General features: G+C 34.0%; 2 protein-coding genes and 1 pseudogene across 2 annotated transcripts; 1 reads left to right on the top strand and 2 right to left on the bottom strand.

The window, feature by feature from the left end:
* Positions 1-1,565: 1,565 nt before the first annotated feature.
* LOC108815484 (protein SOMBRERO-like) lies at positions 1,566-2,614 on the bottom strand (annotated as a pseudogene).
* A 334-nt stretch (positions 2,615-2,948) lies between these two features.
* On the top strand, positions 2,949-4,046 carry LOC108815480 (F-box/kelch-repeat protein At4g38940-like). The gene has a single exon (XM_018588069.2). It carries the CDS (start codon positions 2,949-2,951, stop codon positions 4,044-4,046), a length of 1,098 nt encoding a protein of 365 aa, XP_018443571.2.
* A 701-nt stretch (positions 4,047-4,747) lies between these two features.
* On the bottom strand, positions 4,748-6,164 carry LOC108816679 (protein SOMBRERO-like). Its single transcript, XM_056991374.1, has 3 exons — positions 6,143-6,164; positions 5,443-5,714; positions 4,748-5,356 (listed from the first exon to the last, which is right to left on the bottom strand). Exons 1-3 carry the CDS (start codon positions 6,162-6,164, stop codon positions 4,748-4,750), a joined length of 903 nt encoding a protein of 300 aa, XP_056847354.1.
* Between the last annotated feature and the right edge of the window lie 13,721 nt (positions 6,165-19,885).

The raw sequence follows: 19,885 nt of genomic DNA on the forward strand, positions 1-19,885 counted from the left end.
AAACAAGTCTAAATAGTTATTTTATTAGAGGCTTTGTGGTGGAGACTTCAACTTCAAAAGCGCCTTGTGCCAATATGGGGCGGCAATGATTGGGCCCATCATAAAACAAACTGTGGTCGGCTCACCGTGTATTTTGTTTAGAATGCTAAAAATGTTCTTTAGAACTTGGAAGAAGTCTGAGAAAATAAATATAGGTTTGGTTGACAATCAAAACATATATATATATAGTAAAAAAAATATAAAACATATGTATAATTCGATTCTTATTGTATGTTTTGAGAAAATAAAATATGGCTTACATCTTTTGATAATCTATCTTATTAAAACAGAAACATTCTGTTGGACCTAACATTTATTTTATAAGTTTTTAAATTAAATACACCTTTATACTTTATAGTTAAACATACATTAAATCACTAATGTTTCTTTCTTTATACTACTATCCATGTTCTCAAACAATATATTTATTTCTTTATACTACTATCAACGTTTCCAAACAATATACTTATTTCTTTATACTACTATCAATGTTTCCAAACAATATATTTTTTATACTACTAGCAATGTTTCCAAATAATACAATAATTAATCTTAATTATTTTATATATATCATTTTCTCTTTAAATTTTTGTAGAAACGTCATAATTTCATAAATTTCAAAATAGTGAACTTTAAAATTTCAATTATAAGATTACAAATTATGAAACTATTACAATTTAAATCCAATTAGATTATATATCGGTCATCCATCAGTTCAATCGGTTAGTTTCGGGTTTTAGTGATTTTTTAATATGAATATTTTAGAAACATAAATTGAATTGTCAGATCTCCGGATTAACCGGTATAATCACAATCGGGTTGAATTTAAAAATACTGATTTAAATGCAAAAATATTTTAAATACACACTCTTTAAAAATTACCAAAATATTTATTAAATTATTAGTGAAATTTTTCATCGTAAAATATTCCGCGCTTCAAAAGCGCGGGTCAAAATCTAGTGGAAAATTATAGCTGAATGGAGGACTAGTAAGGGTAACATACAAGAACAAAACAAGTACATGTATGCATGCAATCACAAGATAACTTCCATTGTTACTTTTTGATATAATACAAGTAAAGTAATTTGGTCGGCCACCGCTCCTAAACGATTTGATTTCTTTTGTGTTTGGACCAGCAAAACACACCGTCGGAGAGAAAAAATTAAACATTGTTTTTTTCTTCAACGCATGTGCCGTACGTCAAGATATATAAAACACACAAGATAAATAATAAAAAAATCTTTTCATATGTTGACATATATACATTTTTCAGACTATTTTTGGAAACGTAAAGAAAAAAGAATTGAACATGTGTAGTGGAAACTATTTTTGTGATGGTGCAAAAAAGTATTGAACATGTAACTTTTGTGATGACCCGGTACTAATCCTCGGAGAGACAGAACAGGAGATCAATAACGAAAGACATAATTATAAAAAGAACAAAAACAGATTTCAAGAACATGTACTTTGTTTCTATGACAACTTCCACGGCTTAAATAAGAGAATAAAATTGAAAACATGAAACTGATCAAACTTGATTAGTCTACTTTGGGAACTTGAGAAGATTAGCATTGTTTCCCAGATAGTGAAACGGAAACCTTTGATTATCTGGAGATGAAGAAGAACCACCATTGTCATGAGTAACAGCCTGGTCATTGTTACTCGAGTCACCAAAACATTTTGTGTGACTGGTCTGCATTTGATATTTTTTTTTTTTTGAAAGAATGTTAAATTTATTCAAATCAAAAAAGGCTTTTGTACAAACTAATGCAGTTTTTAGTCTAACATGTTTGATAGTCTGCATTTGATATTGCTGTTGCTGTTGCTGATTCATGTTGTTTGTAGTGAGAAGCTTGTCAAGAAACGACCAGTCTCCACCATAGTTGTTGTTAGAAGTCAGCCTCAGTAGATTCTGTGAGCATTCAATGTCTGTTGTGTTGATTGACGACACAAACGGTTGGGCCGAGTCAGGGCTAAAGAGCTGAGGGAGATGCATTGACCCGTGGCTTAAAGTGTTTGCAAACTCATGTAATGGCATGTGGACCTGTCTTCCGATGTGATGATGGTCCAGAGAATGAGGGATCAAAGAAGAATGATTGTTTGAATTAGATTCAATATGATATGCTAATGCTGACGATGATGGTGATCATGATCATTGTTAGTGCTTATGTATTGGTGATGATCTTGATCATGTTCTTGTTTTTGGTGAAATCCTTCTTCTTCTTGAACACTCTGCATACAACCCACCCATCTTCCTACAAATCACACATAATTAGTCCACATTATGCATAATATGGTCTCTATATTTATAAATATACAATGTGATATATTTTCGTACGTACTTGTATTTCATTTTCATTATCGTCTAGACGATATTCATGCATGATCCATTCAGTTTTATGGCCATGAGGAGCACGACCAGTGTAGAAGACAAGAGTCTTACGAAGTCCAATCTTCTTGGAGCTGTTTAGATGTATAGACTTGTACTCTACCAGTAGCCTAGTTGAATGGACTAGGGTAACATACAAGTATAGAACAAGTACATGTATGCATGCAATCACAAGATAACTTCCATTGTTACTTTATGATAAAATACAAGTAAAGTAATATGGTCGGCCACCGCTCCTAAACGATTTGATTTCTTTTGGGCCAGCAAAACACACCGTCGGAAAGAAAAAAATTGAACACTTTTTTCAACGTGTCAGGCTGTCTAGCCTGTCTTGTCCTTAATCTTTTATGAGTTGTACCACTGTAAATGTAATGCCCAATGGGCAAAATCAGTTGACAAAAAAGATATAAAACACACAAAATAATTAAAAAAAAAGTCTTCTCGTATGCTATCAATTTCGTAGCCAGTTAGGGTTTTCGCAATCTCTCTCTCTCTCTCGCGGTGATTGTTGATTTGACCGATGTCTAGGGCAGAGGAGCAACCGTCGTCGGATCCAATTACGTCACTTCCCGAGGACGTCGCCTTTGACATCTTAGCGCGTGTACCTAGACGCGACTATCCAAGAGTCTCCCTCGTTTCGAAACTCTTCCGCTCACTCATCGTTTCGTCGCCTGAGATATTATACGCGAGACGATCTTCGTCGGGTTGCGCTGAACACTGTCTCTATGTTTCAGTCCGTAACCTCGTCAACGGCGTTGACCGTTTTTATACTCGCAGCATCGGCCACTACCACCGCTTGGTCCTCATCCCTGGGCTTCCCGTTTTGCCTCGCCGTGGAAGCGTTGTGGCAGTAGGTTCGATGATATACGTGTTTGGTGGGTTTTACGTTGATGACTGGAAGGTGACATCGAGTGCTTTCAGCATCGACTGTAGATCTCATACTGTTCAACCCCTCCCAAACATGCCTTTACCCATGTGTGATACAGTCGCTTACTATATGGATGGGAGGATCTACGTTATTGGACCTGAAGACTTAACCTCAGAGTCAAAGAAGGTGGTGGTGGTGTTCAATACCGAAACACAAACGTGGATGACGACGACGACAAAGCCAGCAGGGATGGAGATACGTAACTTGAGGACGGATGAGGTGCTGATGGGTGGTAAGATGTACATGAGGGATCGTCGGAAGAGCTTTGTTTACGAGCCAAAGGAAAGTAAATGGGAAACGGACGAGGTGCTGGCTTCCAAGGAGTGGGGGAGGGCGTGTGGCGTTGATGATGTTTTGTACTATCACGATTCTGGTAAGAACGAGTTAAGATGGTATGACCCGAAGCAGAGGTGTTGGGGAGTGGTGAAAGGCGTGGAAGCCTTGTTGGCTGAGACGCTTGTTTTTGGGTATATACACTGCGTGTGTTACGGTGGGAAGCTGGTTTTGTTGTGTCCTAAAGGAGGTAGGAGTGAGGATCAAGTAAGGACGGAGGTTTTTTTTGCTGAGATTTTTTTGGAAAGACGCAAAGGAGGTCAGATGTGGGGTGAAGTTGCTCACTCGTGTGATCTTGGTTTGACTGTTCCTGGTGGTAAATTTAACATTATGAAACCTCTTGTTGTTGTGGTTTGATTTTTAGGAACACTCCTTTCTTCATTTAAGCTTGTTGTGATGTGAGCGCATTTGTTCTTGTTGTTTGTTGCTACTGTTGCTGGTGTTGTTTGCGGTTAAGTTTGTATGTGTCGTGTAGACTGAAACAATTCCAATCAGGGAAATATGTTTTCATGTTTAACTGAATCTACAAGGGGTCTGAATCTGATAAATTACAAGTGTTACAGCTGCGAGAAAAAGTCTTCTCGTATGCTCACAAATCTCCTCTGTTTTCCTTAATATATTCTCTCATATTCCTGGACTTCATCTTGTTGAAGTCATTAGCCAGAAAAAACTCGTGGGGTTCCTGTGTAACCACCCCTGATGTGGGCTAGACTCTGGGTCTGAGGCATTTTCTATTTCCTAATATAATCCTTAAGTTGACAAGAAAATGTATTGAACATGTATAGTGGAACTATTTTTGTGCTGGTGCAAAAAAGTATTGAACATGTATAGTGGAACTATTTTTGTGATGGTGCAAAAAAGTATTGAACATGTACTTTTGTGATGACGCGGTACTTTTGTGAGGACAGAACATGAGATCAATTAATAATAAAAAACATAATTATAGAAAGAACAAAAACAGATTTCAAGAACAGGTGCTTTGTTTCTGTGACAACTTCCACAGCTTTAAAAAGAGAGTAAAATTGAAAACATGAGACTGATCATCAAACTTGATTAGTCTACTTTGGGAACTTGGGAAGATTATCATTGCTTCCCAGATAGTGAAATGGGAACCTTTGATTAACTGGAGATGAAGAGGAACCACCGTTGTCATGAGTAACAGCCTGGTCGTTACCGTTGTTACTCGAGTCACCAAAACATTTTGCTTGGTGGTTCTGCACTTGATTTTGCTGTTGCTGATTCATGTTGTTTGTAGTGAGAAGCTTGTCAAGAAACGACCAGTCTCCACCATAGTTGTTGTTAGAAGTCAGCCTCAGTAGATTCTGTGAGCATTCAATGTCTGTTGTGTTGATTGACGACACAAACGGTTGGGCCGAATCAGGGCTAAAGAGCTGAGGGAGATGCATTGACCCGTGGCTTAAAGTGTTTGCAAACTCATGTAATGGCATGTGGACATGTCTTCCCATGTGATGATGATCCAGAGAATGAGGGATCAAAGAAGAATGATTGTTTGAATTAGATTCAATATGATGCTGATGCTGATGATGATGGTGATCATGATCATTGTTAGTGCTTATGTATTGGTAATGATCTTGATCTTGTTCTTGGTGAAATCCTCTGAAATGATTCTTCTTCTTGAACACTCTGCATACAACCCACCCATCTTCCTACAAATCACACATAATTAGTCCACATTATGCATAATATGGTCTCTGTATTTAAAAATTACAATGTGATATATTTTCGTACGTACTTGTATTTCGTTTTCATTATCGTCAAGGCGATATTCATGCATGATCCATTCAGTTTTATGGCCATGAGGAGCACGACCAGTGTAGAAGACAAGAGTCTTACGAAGTCCAATCTTCTTGGAGCTGTTGAGATGTATAGACTTGTCTCTACCAGTAGCCTTCCAGAACCCGGCTGCAGTGGCCCGGTTGGTTCGGGTCCCAGTCGGATATTTCTTGTCCTTGTGGCTAAAGAAGTACCACTCGTTTTGAGGTCCCGACCCGATCCTGCATTTCTCTACATAGATACATAAAAAACAAAGTTATTATTTATAAAATGAAAGAAAATACCAAAATTAATTTAGCTTATGGCGACGGGTTTGTTATATGTCTGCAATGCAAAAACCAGGAGAAATTTACTTTCACAGACACATTCTCACTTATCTATTACGTTATCAGTCACTTTAGGACTTTGACACACTTTTTTTGTGTGAAAAACCTAAATTATCCTCAACCAAACATAAACTTTACATTAGCTATTATCTAACTTAGACATAATTTCTTTATCATTATTTATATATTCAACATCGATATCAACACCTCTTCATCTTTTTAGTTTTGCAAATCACTTACTTTTTTCTCAATTTCAATAATTCAATTTCTGTTTTTTTTTTGTCATTTTTAATTTGTTATTGTAGCTTTATCAATAACCAATAAAGACAGAACTTGGTTGTGGTAGCGGCGGCATCGGTGGTGGTGACTGTGGAAGTAACGGTGGTGACTATGAACAAGACGGTGATAGTTATGAACGGAAACGCTCAGATCGATGGAAGCGGTGGTGGACACCGTGGTGGAAATGGTGGTTGATACCATAGTAGAGACGGTGGTGGTGGTGGAAAGTGATAATAGAGGTGGAGGAGATCATGGAGGCAGTAGTGGTTATGGAGGTGGCTGCAATGGATACCAAAGTGATAGTGGAGGCGTTGGTGATAGTGGAGGCGTTGGTGATTATGGAGGTGACAGTGGCTTTTTATCAATATGTGTGTGGATATTGTTGATCTGGTCAGAAAAGTTGTGGGTAATGAAGGTGGAGATAGTGGAGGCGGTGGTGTGTATGGAGGTGACGGTGGTTCTCTTGGTCAATGTGTGTGTGGATGTTGTTTATGTGGTCGGAAGAGTTGTGGATGGAGATCTCGTGGTCAGAGTTATATTGATGTGATCAGAAGAGTTGCGGATGGACTCTCGATGGTGGATACGAAAATAGGAATAAAGGTGGAGGAGACAGTGTAGATGGTGATTAAAACGAAAGTGGTAATTAAAAACGAATGTGTAATGAAGGTGGATGAGATAACAGAGGCGGTGGTGTGTATGGAGGTGAAGATGTCTCTCTTTGGTCAATGTGTGTGTGGATGTTGTTTATATGGTCGAAAGAGTTGTGGATGGGGATCTCGTGGTCAGAAATGTATTGATGTGATCAGAAGAATTGCGAATGGGTTTTCGATGGTGGATATGAAAGTGATAATAGAGGTGGAAGAGATAGTGGAGGTGGTGACTAAAACGGAAGTGATAATTAAAACAAAGGTGGTAACGGAAATGGAGGAGATAGTGGAGGAGGTGGTGATATTACACCCTAAAAAGTTTTCTTTATCGTAACCTATTAGATCGTCTGCCTTTACACAAGACTTCGTCTATGAAATCTCTTGTAAGATTAAAAATCTTGTCCACGGAAATTCGTCCACGAAACTTTGTCCACGAATCCACATATCTCACATCCACAACTGCACCATCCATAATATATATATATATTTACGCATAAATATATACATTATGGATATCAAAATGTACAAGAGAAAAAACCATAATTTATTTTACGCATAAATATAAAATTTTATACATTATAATTTATAATAATGATCACTAAAACATGTTAGGGGAATTCAGAACCAATTAATATATCAACTAAACTAATAAGATAACTAATAAACTATATTTATGTTTCCCTTACGCCATTCAATCTCATTTCCTCAGCGGGAGGGTATAATAGTCTCAATATTGCATCGAAACCAGCAATTGTGTGTCATAGACACAAAGTGTCTAATTGAGTAAGAAAAAAGACAAATGTGTCTAAATATGTAACTCTCTCAAAAACCAGTGGCTTATTTTGAGGGTACAGTACATAATAATATTATGTCAGTATTCCTAGTCATATACTACAAGACATTACACTTTGTCTTCTGTTACTAATCAAAAAGACATGAGTGAATAGACAACTTTGTCTCTTTCTTGATGTATATATATAGAAGTTATCATGCGTATAAGGCTTCGTGGATCCATAAAAACTGGAAAATAATTTATCATGATAGAAGTTATAAGACATTATATAAGTAGATACATGTTTCCATGGAGACGCAGACAAAACCCTAGACAATGTTTGCCCAATCTATGTATTTTACCTTTGACATCTAACTTGTAGTTTTGTGCAGAGGCAACATCATAATTATTCCCCATATCTTAAGCCTCTTTCTCTATGATTTAAGTGTGATAGTCTATGTATAATACTGATCAATTAAATGATAATAATCTGTCATTGTGTGGATTAGGTGGTGATATTTGTAGTTATCAAGGACTAAAACGGTTTAATTATAAGTGGATTGGAAGTTTTACCTTTAAGATCCCAAGGCTCAAGCTTGTTGAGATCAACTTCTCTAATCACATCTAAATCAATTGGTTCATAAGAAACCTTCTTCTTTAGGTAATAATATAGAAGTTCCTCCTCGGTTGGATGAAACCGAAAACCTGGAGGCACCGAGAGCTGTCCTCCTCCGGCCACCGTGGACGACGAGCCTATCTCCATTATCCGTTCTCTTCTTTAAGCAAATCAGATTCTCCCCTTTGCTCCTTTTCACTAATCAATCAAATAAATAACAAAATTTCATAAAAGTAAGCAAAATAAATGACCAAAGAATGGGTTGTCTCCAATCATCATGTAAAGAATCCAAGAAATTGTCAAGGCGTGCATTTTTCAGATCTATAAAGTCTAAAACCCTAGTTCATCATGCATGCAAATGTTCATACAGAATAAGGCGTTTTCCACTAACAGAATCTGGATCTTTCTTACATAGGTATACACGAAATATAACTTGAATATCCCAAAAGAAACTTGACGTTTGTTGAAAACCGAACAGTCTCTCTTCTTGAACAAGACCGTTTTGATGATAGACTTAGTCATGTTCTTTAGTAATCAAAGAAATGAAGTGAAAATAGTGAGATGTTTGAAGTGAAAACTACACATATAAGTGTGTGAGTGAGTGGTATATATATCATATATCTAATATGTAAATGTTGATGATGACAGCAATGAAAGATATATGATAGGAGGAATGAAAACGAACCTTGGAGGCCGGAAAGTATTGCTTCTGTTAGAGGCAAGAGGTAGAAGACAATGAAAGAGAGAAGACAAAGAAGCAAGCAAAATGAATTTCTACAAAACTGAAGATATCTTAGCTTAAAGGGCACGATGTTTAGGGTTTCTATCTCTCTCTTTCATTCTTCTTTTTTTGAGATAGAGAGATGAGAGAGAGTAAGAGACTTGGGTTTCTATGGATTAGTGCCACCATTATTTGTATTCAATTTAATATTACCAATGCTGGTCAAGAAATATATGAGAACTACTTTATTGTATCGGCAGCGATTATATCATTTTCTTGTTATAAATCTCAATCGTATATACATCTAAAAATAGATTTCATCTCTAGAAAATGCGATTTATCATAAATCTTTTTTTTTTGCTTAACTTATAGAAAAGTTCATACTAATCTTTCAAAAAGAAGGGCATTCTATGGATGGGCAACTCTCTTCATGTATTCAAATGAAATCCAAAGCATGTTTGTGAGCAAATAATCTTGCATATTCATCATAGGGCATATTGAATTATTTTGTGGTATTACATGTTATAAATAATTTTCCGTTCTTACTTCTTATTTAACTTTAACACTACATTTTCCTTAGCAGTACATTTCATTTCCCATACAATTTTTTATCTTCTTCTTTTTTTGGCTAAAATTTTCCAATCAATATTGTATCCATTCTTACAAATATATATATATATATATATATATATTACTTAATTTGTATTTTGTACTAAACAGATGTATAAGCAAATACATGTAAATTTATAAAATATGTTTGTATGTGATATATTTAGTTACTAGAAAAATACACCTTTTATTTTTGGCGTGAATATGCTTATGAGGGTTAATCTTGATAGCCATCGATTACAGCTGTTCTTTATAAGACTGGCTATTTGATTTGAAAACAAGTATAATTCGTTTAATAAACCCAGGATACTAATAAAAATACATGGTAAAGATTAGTATAATAGAAAATCTGGTTTATGTATCCCAAGGACAAAACAAAACAGAACAAGAATTGAAGCTTCTATACCCTCAATTGGCAGTCAAATGTTGCGAATACAAATGATGTATCGTACCTTGAATTATGCTCCCTTTTGCATTTTTTATTGCATCAATTTCAGTGCAGTTTCATCAGAATTTGTTTAACCAAGTCTTAATGCTACTATTTGTTTATAAACTAGTATAACTAACATAAACGTTAGCTCAAATATGTCCTTTATCACCAAGTTAATTAACTCGCGAGACAAAATTGATAGCTTTACTATATGATTGAGCGAATATTATGGTGCCTTTCCACTGACGTGCGAGTTATCTTAGCATTTACCAGGGTCATCAAAAAAAAAATTCTTAGCATTTTTGTTACTCAAGTTCTTTTATAAACTTATGGAAAAGTTCATGCCAATCTTTCAAAAAGAAATGCATATCCTATGGATGGACACTCTCTTTATGTATTCAAATGAAATCCAAATCATGTTTCATATATGCGTAGTCTAGTCGCATAGGTTTAGTGTATCAAGTTAAATTCATATATGCATAGTGTATCAAGTTTAATTCAAAGGGTTATATGACAAGTTTCTTATATTAGTTCAGAGTTAGAATATAAACACACATTTTATATTATCCACCCAAGCTTATAAAGTTAGAATTTCTCTAAATAGAAGAATTCACATTTTTATATGTCAGTTCCAACAAAGAATCATGCACATATAAGCAGATAAAAAGATATCGCCCTATGGAAGATCTAGTCGATTGTGAATATGATTTCCTGATAAGAAACATGACGAAAAAGGTCAATATACAAACAAATACATATAAAGACTGACAAAAACGAATAATTAAGAAAAATTGGAACACAAAAGAGAAGAAGATAACAGAGGAAACGGCACGTAGGAGAGGAGTGTCAGCACGTGCTGATGAAGAAGCAGAATCCTGAAAGGCCGTGGAGAGAAGCACGTGATGGTCTAGCACCAAATCCACAATTCAAGGTCCCTTGTTTGACTTAACCATCTTGTCATGAGATTCGTGCTAAAAGTGATCCTCTTCTCTTTTTCTTTTTATATACTCCCTCCGTTTCAAAATACATGATGTTTTAGAGAGTTTTTGATGTTTCAAAATAGTTGATGTTTTGATATTTTTATATTATTCTTAGTTTATAGAAAATTGTGTAACCAATAATGTTTAGTATTTATTTTAAAGTATTGGCTGAACTAGTTTTGATTTATATTTTTAATGTTACTTTTTAGGAAAAATTGTATACCTTAATTATTGTGCATACAACTAAAACATCAAATATATTGAAACAGGGGGAGGGAGTACAAAAGTATTATGAAAAATATGATATTATGGTAACTTTAAATTCATAAATTTCATGTAACATACACGAAACACGTAAAAACATTGGATTCTCACGGCAATTCATCTCTTCGTAACAATTTATGAAACTTACAAGTTTTTTGTTGCCCAATGTTAATTTATAATTATCTTTATATATTGAGATGTGCCGTTGCCTTCACGAAGACGTCTTGCATTAAACCTTATTAATGCATGGTCTAATCATATAGATAGATTACCAACATGTTCTGAAACTTATTATATATTGATATTTTATAATCTCCCATTATAGCCAAGTGTTGCGTTATTGAAAGTTATATGCGGCCATCTCCAATGGAACTGCAAAATACTATTTTAGTGTAGTTTTTACACCAAAACCATCTCCAATAGGACTGCAAAAATTACATCATTTTAGTGTAACACTATAATTTCACACCAAATTTGGTGTGACACTATTCACCACACTAAAACACTATTCTCTCCATTAAAACACTATTCACTTATTTTATTGATAAAATTTACAAATAAATAAATGAGAAATAAAAAGATAAATACATATAATATTATAAAATAACTTTTAGTGTGAAGTTTGGTGTTGTGGTTAGAGAAGAACTCATTTTTAATGCTAAAATTACATTTAAATTGTGTAGTTTTGATACAAAATAGTGTTATAGGTTGGAGATACTCTTAGCTTGTAAGCCTAGTATCTATTTTTAATAAATAATATATTAAGTATTTCCAACTTCACTCTATTTTTTATTCTAAAATACAGTTTAGAGTAAAATTGCTCCAATAGTACTCTATTTCTAACTCTATAATAGAGTAGAAAATAGATTTACTCCAAATACATGATAAGTTATTTTTTGTTCATCACTCTATTTTTCATTTTAAAATAGAGTATCATTGGAGTAAACTTCAACTCTAGTCACTCTTTTTTAGAGTAGAAAATATAGTAAACCAATAGAAATGGTTTTAAAGAACAATTTCGGAAAAGCGCCAAAACAGTAACTCTCCGGCGTGAGTTAAAGAAAACAGATGATTTTCTTTTGAAAAATAGAGAATTACAAAAATAAACTATATTCTTACAAATCAAAACACATTTATTAAGGATGTCCCACACAAGTCTACAAAATATATTCAAAACGAAATATTATGAATAACTGGTTTGGGTGTTTCAACATGATAAGAACCTCATGCTAATTTTTTTTGTTATATAACATTACTTTTACATACTTTTTAATATATACATTTATAATCCCGAAACGGGTATCAATGTTGAATACAAACCGGACTTGAACAAAATAATCTAGATTAGATTTTTACAACTCTAATACATGTTTTGCATTACCAACTATCCAACGCGTTTTGCTAGAGAACTCAATAATCATTAAATTATCAATAACTGTTTTCTTCCATTAACATTAACCTTGGGGAGATGACCTATTATTCCATATTTATTTTATTTTTACATTTAATAATAGTTTTATCTAATAAAAATCATTATTCCATCTCACTATTTTTATCTCATATTTTCTTTTTATAATTGTATTTTGGGAACAATAAAATTTAAAATATTTTAACACACATAATAACTAAATTCTAAAGAAAAAATAATTACTTCTTATAACAAAAACTACTTTTGATACACCAGATTATTTTCTTTAAAAACAATGATAAAATTATAATGAAAATAAAATAAAAATTTGTATCCGAGTCAAATAAACCAAGTCTCTATTTATAGAATACAAAGTTATAAATTTGATATTATATGTTTCTATAAAAACATTCTCTGATATAAAATAATTGATCTTAAACAAATTAAAGGGCAAAAATGAACAAATTAACATTGTAGGTCCTACACCAAACTCTTTCAACATGTTGAATGAATTCAACAAGAAATAATCTACATCCTTATTTTTTTTTGTTTTCAACATGTCCATTATATGCATTCAACTATTGAAAGTTTAATTCAACATGCCCATTGTAGATAGCCTAAGTAGATCTAGTAACACAAAATTAATATTCCAAATAGTTATAAGGGTAAGTATTAGTAATAATCCCTTTTAAGAGAATAGATAACAATAGGTACCGTCATGAGAAATAAAAGATACAAAACGATATGAAAGAAAATAAACTTATTTTCATTTAAATAAATCAACTTCTCAATTTAAATATCAATTCCTATCTTTAATTTAATGCATAGTTTCATCTGATGAACTTTATTACAATCTTGAGGATGATTATAACCGTCATTCAGAAGATGCATTTACATCAAAAAATATTAAAATCAAAAATTTATGGATACATGATAAAGATTTTATCGTCAAACATTGTTAGCTTCAAAAGAGGTATATAAAGCTATGTTAAAAATGTTTCAGTTTTGCTTATATTTTGCTTATATTTTACTTATACATTTCTTTTTATTTTGTCGATCAATATTTTTATATATTTTTAGTGTCACAGAAGTAATTGAATTGTAAGGGTAAATGTTAGAAATAATCTCCCTTTAATAGAATAGACAACAATAGGTGCCCATAGAAAAAAATACAAAATGATATGAAATAAAAAAAAAAACTTATCTTTATTTAAACTAGGTAATGAACCCGTGCGATGTCGCACAAAAACTCATTTTATAAAAACATATATTCTTTTTATAAAGATACCTACATTACAAACATTGATTTCATGTAACTAGCATTAAAATACAGTTTAGTAAGATGATATAACATATTTTTACACATTTTACAACATCTTAGAAACATCGATAAGAAAAGATACATTTTTAAACATTTTGACAAATTTTTAGAAGAAAAAAACACATCTTTTTGACAAATTTTGGATTCCGATTTATAATAGGAAAACACATTCCTAGAATGATAAGACACATCTTTATACATTTTCCTAACCTCTTGAAAATATTTTCACTTTTAGCATAAAAATACACATTCGTGGAATGATATGACCCATCCTTATACATCTTTACGCCTTTTGATAAACTATTGTATTTTTAGGATTAAGAGAAACACATCCTTAAATATTTTGACAACTTTAAAACTAATATAATTTTAGGATGGAAAACATATTTTCGATATTTTCATAACTTCTTAAACAAATGCAATTTCTACGATGACAAATCATTCTGAAAAGACAAAATTTTATAAGTAGAGTGGTTTTAGACTCCCATACCGGATAGTTTTAGTTCAATATGAGTAGGCTTCAATCTCTAAAATACTTGAAAACTCTTCATATATAATTTAGAAATGAATGTAAGAGTCATGATAACATATATCTACAGATAAGATTTGCTCAATATATTTTTAAAAACCAATGTGAGACCTCACAAATAAAATTATTGATATATCTTAATTTTGTAAATATAAAATGTTATAAATATATTGAATAATCTGAGAAAGAAAGGAGTGTTACTGATTGATGGTGGCCACAAAAAAGGAGGCAATTCACTCCATCTCCTCCCACATTCAATCGTGACCATTCAAAAGAGTTGTATATCTTGAAATAAAACAACCACTGAATTGATATTTTCCTATAAAAATGGAGCAAGCACTGAAATTAGAAAAGAAAAGAAAAAAATAGCAGAGACAATTCTCAGCAAAGAGAATGATAGTGTATGAAACTGAAATCTAGATTCTAACATATTTGATGATGATGGTGGAATTATGAGGGGATACAGAATCTGAAATTCTCATATTTCAAATTTGTTGATAAAGTGATTCGGCTGAAGTTACTTGCAGTAAAAGGCAAAGGAAATCAATATCAGGAAGAGAGCTTATGTGTTTGGTTCGGATCCAGATTATAAAGCTGTACAGAAGAGGCTTTTTTGATTTTTTTTCTTTCCTTTGATTTTCTATTAAAGTGAAAACACAGTTACACTAAAAACGTTTTGTTTGGATAAATTTTACATTCATTCAAAAAAAAATATCATATTTATATTTATTAGATGCAAATAAGACATTCACTTTCATCCAAAAAAAATAAAGAGATGTTGACACCAAAAAGGTGCGACTTCCTAGAGGATGTGAGTTTAAAACCAAAAGGCAACATCGTTAGGTGTATTAAAGATGAGGTCATATTTTTTCTCTCATCAGTTTTCACGGTTGGCTGTTGATGGATGACGGGAGACTGCAAACGTAAATCAAAGTTGAAAACGGAACACAACTTACACGTAACTCAGAGATTTTCCACAATAGCGACATTATGTGTTATAGTCAGTTTTGTAATCATTCGAATGGTATAATGTAAAGGAGATATGTTGTAAGAGGAGAGTAGAACTCGCTCATGGCGCTCCAAATTTGTTATCATTATTTTTTTTCCGGTCATCAGATTGTCTGAAATTCTGACCTACGCATCAAAAAGATAATCGTAACATCTTGATTTCTCCCGGTTAGATTGACTTAGTCGATGCATGTGTCGGTGTGTGCATCAAAGGCAATCTCCTCGAAACAAAGACTCATTGAAAAAGCTATATATTATACTCGCATCCCTTTTTATTTGAAGTTTACTGAGTTTTCAGCATATAATTAATCCTTTTAACTGGTCTTTGAACAAAGACTATCTTTCGTTTCTAATATATTTGTGATTGTGGTGAGGTTTTTTTTCCTTGGGATTTGTCATTGTTCACAATTCTTTATATAAGAAACTAAAGATTGTAACATTTGACAATTAAACATTACAATGGTTAACATTAAAAGTTACAATGATTCATCACCAAAAACTATAATCACCAACAATTAACGATTAATCACCAAAAATTATAATGGTTCATCACTAACAGTTGCAACGTTTCATTCTAAATTATCTAAAAGTTGTGTCTTCTTCTTAAAAAAACTGTGTATTTATATCTTAAAAACTTTATTTATTTTTAAAATTTATTAGAATATCTAAGAATATGTCTTTAACAACTTCTTTAAAATTAATTCTACTTTTAGGATCAAAAATATATCCTTAAACATATATTTTAGATTTTACAAAGACATATTCCAAGAGTCATAAAACAAATTGTTAAACAATGTTTGTGAGCTTCCTCTTCCTCTTGAATCATACGGTAACAAGTTCGAACCACACAACATTCCCCTTTCTTGGATAATAATAACTTTTGTCGTAAAAAAACAAGGGCTTATTGCAAAAGTGACTCAAAACTTGAATTCAAACAGAAAACTAACCTTTTCTTTTGACTCATTTTTTTTTTGAGTTTTTAACCCCACATCTGCATTTTATCTACGAAAATGCCATTAACCCTTTTTTTTTTTTTTTTTCGAAAATGGCTTCTTTACTGTCTCAACCTCATTTTCTTCAAGTATTTACAATATTGCCACTGCCATGAATAGTGGGAACAACCTTGTACGAACTGTTTGGAGCTTTTAATGCCCTTTAATGCACGTAAATCTCTTTACACTCTCTCTGTTTCAATTGTTATGAACTAAAAACAACATTTCTTTCACTTTCTCTCCATATTCATCCAAAAAACTGAAGCTTTTGATTCAAAATTGTTTGGAGCCATATTTCTTTCGTTTTGACTTACGGTTGCTTTCGTTTGAGGTTCTGGGTGGTTGGAGAAGACCCTGTGTGCAAACAAAGTCATCTCACCTAGTTGAAGGTACGAATTTGAATTTTTTTCAAATCTGTTCGCGTAGAAGACTTACAAGTAAGTCATTTGTATGTAGAAGACTTACTGATGAGTCTTCTGGTCAAACGGACGACTTAAACTAAGTCGTCCAGCTTTGTTTGGTGAAAAAAAACAGTCCAGACGACTTATATATAAGTCGTCTACGAGAAACAGGCTAGTTTTGCATTTGACCGAATCGTGTCAGATCTTTGACTATTTCTGGACGACTTATAATTCAGTCGTCTCTCGGAAAGTTAAAATTTCAATATTTTATTAAACTAGACGACTTACGTGTAAGTCGTCTTAGGTTAGTTTTGTAGTTGAAAAATAAAACTTCATAATTTAATTTTTACCAGACGACATAATATAAAGTCGTCCCGTCAGAAGACTTAATTTAAAGTCGTCCGGGGAAAGCAAAGTCGTCCAGAATTTTTCCCAATTAAGTCGTCCAAACCTTGCTTATCCCGGACGACCTTAAATTAAGTCGTCTAGCTGGACGACTTTTAGTTAAGTCGTCTGGAGAAAGTTAAATTTCAAGTTTTATTTTTCAATTACAAAACTAACCTGGGACGACTTACGTGTAAGTCGTCTAGTTTGAATAAAATATTGAAATTTTTACTTTCCAGAGACGACTGATTTATAAGTCGTCCAGAAATAGTCAAAGATCTGACACGATTCGGTCAAATGCAAAACTAGCCCGTTTTTCGTAGACGACTTATATATAAGTCGTCTGAATTTTTTTTTTTAACAAACAAAGCCGGACGACTTAGAATTAAGTCGTCCCTTTTAATTTTCAATTGCAAAAGTGACCTCTTTAGACGACTTACCTTTAAGTCTTCTGGACGACTTAAATCTAAGTCGTCTGCGATAATGTTTGTTGAACTTCTTCATTTTCTCTATGTTTACTAATGTGTTTTATTTTGAATATTTGCAGATGATTTTTAAGTTACATGCAGTGTATGGAGAATGGTTGTTGAGAGATTTCCGTTGGGATTTTGTGGTTGATGATCTCAAAGGAGCAAGATTGTTTTTATTGAATGAAGATTCAACACATGCTGAACTTGTTGCAATGGCTCAAGAAGATTATAACCTGGACATGAGATCAGTGACTGTGGAGATTAGCTACTCATTACCAGCAGAAATGATGATGACTCCAAGCAGTCCTCCCATTCATGTTACAAGTGATAGACAAGTTCGAAACTTGCTCGAGATACTCAAAACGCATAGAGTATGTCTTTGTGTATCAAGCCGCAGCAAGGTGGAAACGGTTTCAGAGAAAAGAGAAGAAGCTGGTGAATAATGATGAAGCTGGTGAATGGAAGAAGATGTTGGTGATAATGATGAAGCTGGTGAATGGGAAGAAGATGTTGGTGATAATGATGAGGCTGATGAATGTTTTGAAGATGTTGGTGATAATGAGTCTGTGAAGATGAAAATCAAGATGGGGAGGAGGAAAATGGGAGGAGAAAATGGGGAGGAGGATGCTGATAACACTATTGTTGGTGAAACGGATCAGAATGGTGGGGATTACAGTCTTTATGGAAAGGTTCTAGATGAGGACGAGGAAGATGATGATAATATTTGTTTTGAAGAAATTGAAAAGACATATGCTAAGACAAATGCTATTGAAGGAGGAAAATCGGATTGTACCAGCATCTATGTCAACCAGAGTTTTGTTAGCAAGGATGCACTGCTTTCAGAGCTGCGGTTGACAGCAGTGAGGGGTAGGTTTTCTTTCAGAATATACAAATCACAAAAACTCTCCTTGTGGCAATATGTCGGGTTAGCGGTTGTGGATGGAAGATCAGAGCGAGTGTGAAACATGGTCAACACGTTTTGGGTAACAAAGTATGTGGAAAAACATTATGCTCAATTGGAGACCGAATCGCTCAGCGGAGACACTGTACTCCAAAGTATGTTGGTAGTCTTTTCATGATCGTGTTGGGATCATTGATGGGATAACTCCACAGCATATCACTGATGCAATGAAGAACATGTTTGGCATGACGCTTGATTACACCACTTCATACAGAGCACTGTTATATGCACAGAAATTGGTGAGAGGATCAGCAGAAGAAGGGTATTCGCGTCTGCCTTCATATCTCGAGCAAATCTCCATTGCAAATCCTGATTCTATCACGGCTATAGAACTTGATTCTGAGAAAAGATTTAGTATCTATTTCTCTCTTTTGGAGCTTCTATCAAAGGTTTTTAAGTATCAGAGAAGGGTCATTGTGGTGGATGGAACTCACCTAAGTGGAAAGTATGGAGGTGTTATGTTAGTTGCAGCCGCACAAGATGGCAATTTCAGATATTCCCATTGGCTTTTGATCGTGGATGCTTGAAGCTGAAGATGTCTTGGGAATGGTTTTTCACAAAATTGGCTAGTTGTATATCTCATGACAGCCTCTGGTGATAGTCTCTGACCGGCACGCGGCCATTAAAAGTGCGTGTGAGAAGGTGTTTCCTTGGGCAACCCGAGGAATATGTTATTATCACCTTCAAGATAACATTGTCAAAAAGTTTAAAGGGAAACATCTCATGTACTTGGTGAAAGGGGCTGCTTATGCGCACACGGTCACGATTTTAACCGGTACATGGCTGAGATACGGAGTGCAAACCCGGAACTTGCAACGTATTTGGAGAAGGCCGACGCCAAGCTATGGTCAAGGGTTTATTGTAAGGGGAACAGGTTCAACATAAAAACAAGCAACATCGCTGAATCTATTAATTCCGCACTGAAGCGAGCAAGAGGATTTCCGATTCCGTTCCTGCTGGAGTTCATAAGGCAGAAGTTAGGAAATGGTATTGGAAAAGGAGACAAGATGCTTTGAGTCTCCCAACTGTACATAGCCGGGGTGTTGAATACTTGCTTGCTGTTCGATCAGAGATAGCGGATACGATGACGGTCGAACCAATTGATGGATGGCGTTTCTTTGTCAAAGGTGGCAAAATGGACTGTGCGGTTGATTTGGAACATGTAAAGTGTGGTTGTGGTGTCTATGGAGTGGAGAAAATACCTTGCTCTCATGCTATAGCAGCTGGAACACATGCTGGTGTGCATATCGACACACTTGTATGTCCACTTTACTCAAAAGAATC

Source organism: Raphanus sativus, chromosome 7 (assembly GCF_000801105.2).
Source record: "Raphanus sativus cultivar WK10039 chromosome 7, ASM80110v3, whole genome shotgun sequence".
NCBI lineage: Eukaryota > Viridiplantae > Streptophyta > Magnoliopsida > Brassicales > Brassicaceae > Raphanus > Raphanus sativus.

Coding starts and splice junctions, on each gene's coding strand:
- LOC108816679 (XM_056991374.1), bottom strand. CDS start 6,164: ATGCCGCCGCTACCACAACCAA. Junction 5,715..6,142: donor GCCGCCGCTACCACAACCAA/GTTCTGTCTTTA, acceptor GTATCTATGTAG/AGAAATGCAGGATCGGGTCG. Junction 5,357..5,442: donor ATAATGAAAACGAAATACAA/GTACGTACGAAA, acceptor TGTGATTTGTAG/GAAGATGGGTGGGTTGTATG.
- LOC108815480 (XM_018588069.2), top strand. CDS start 2,949: ATGTCTAGGGCAGAGGAGCAACCGTCGTCGGATCCAATTACGTCACTT.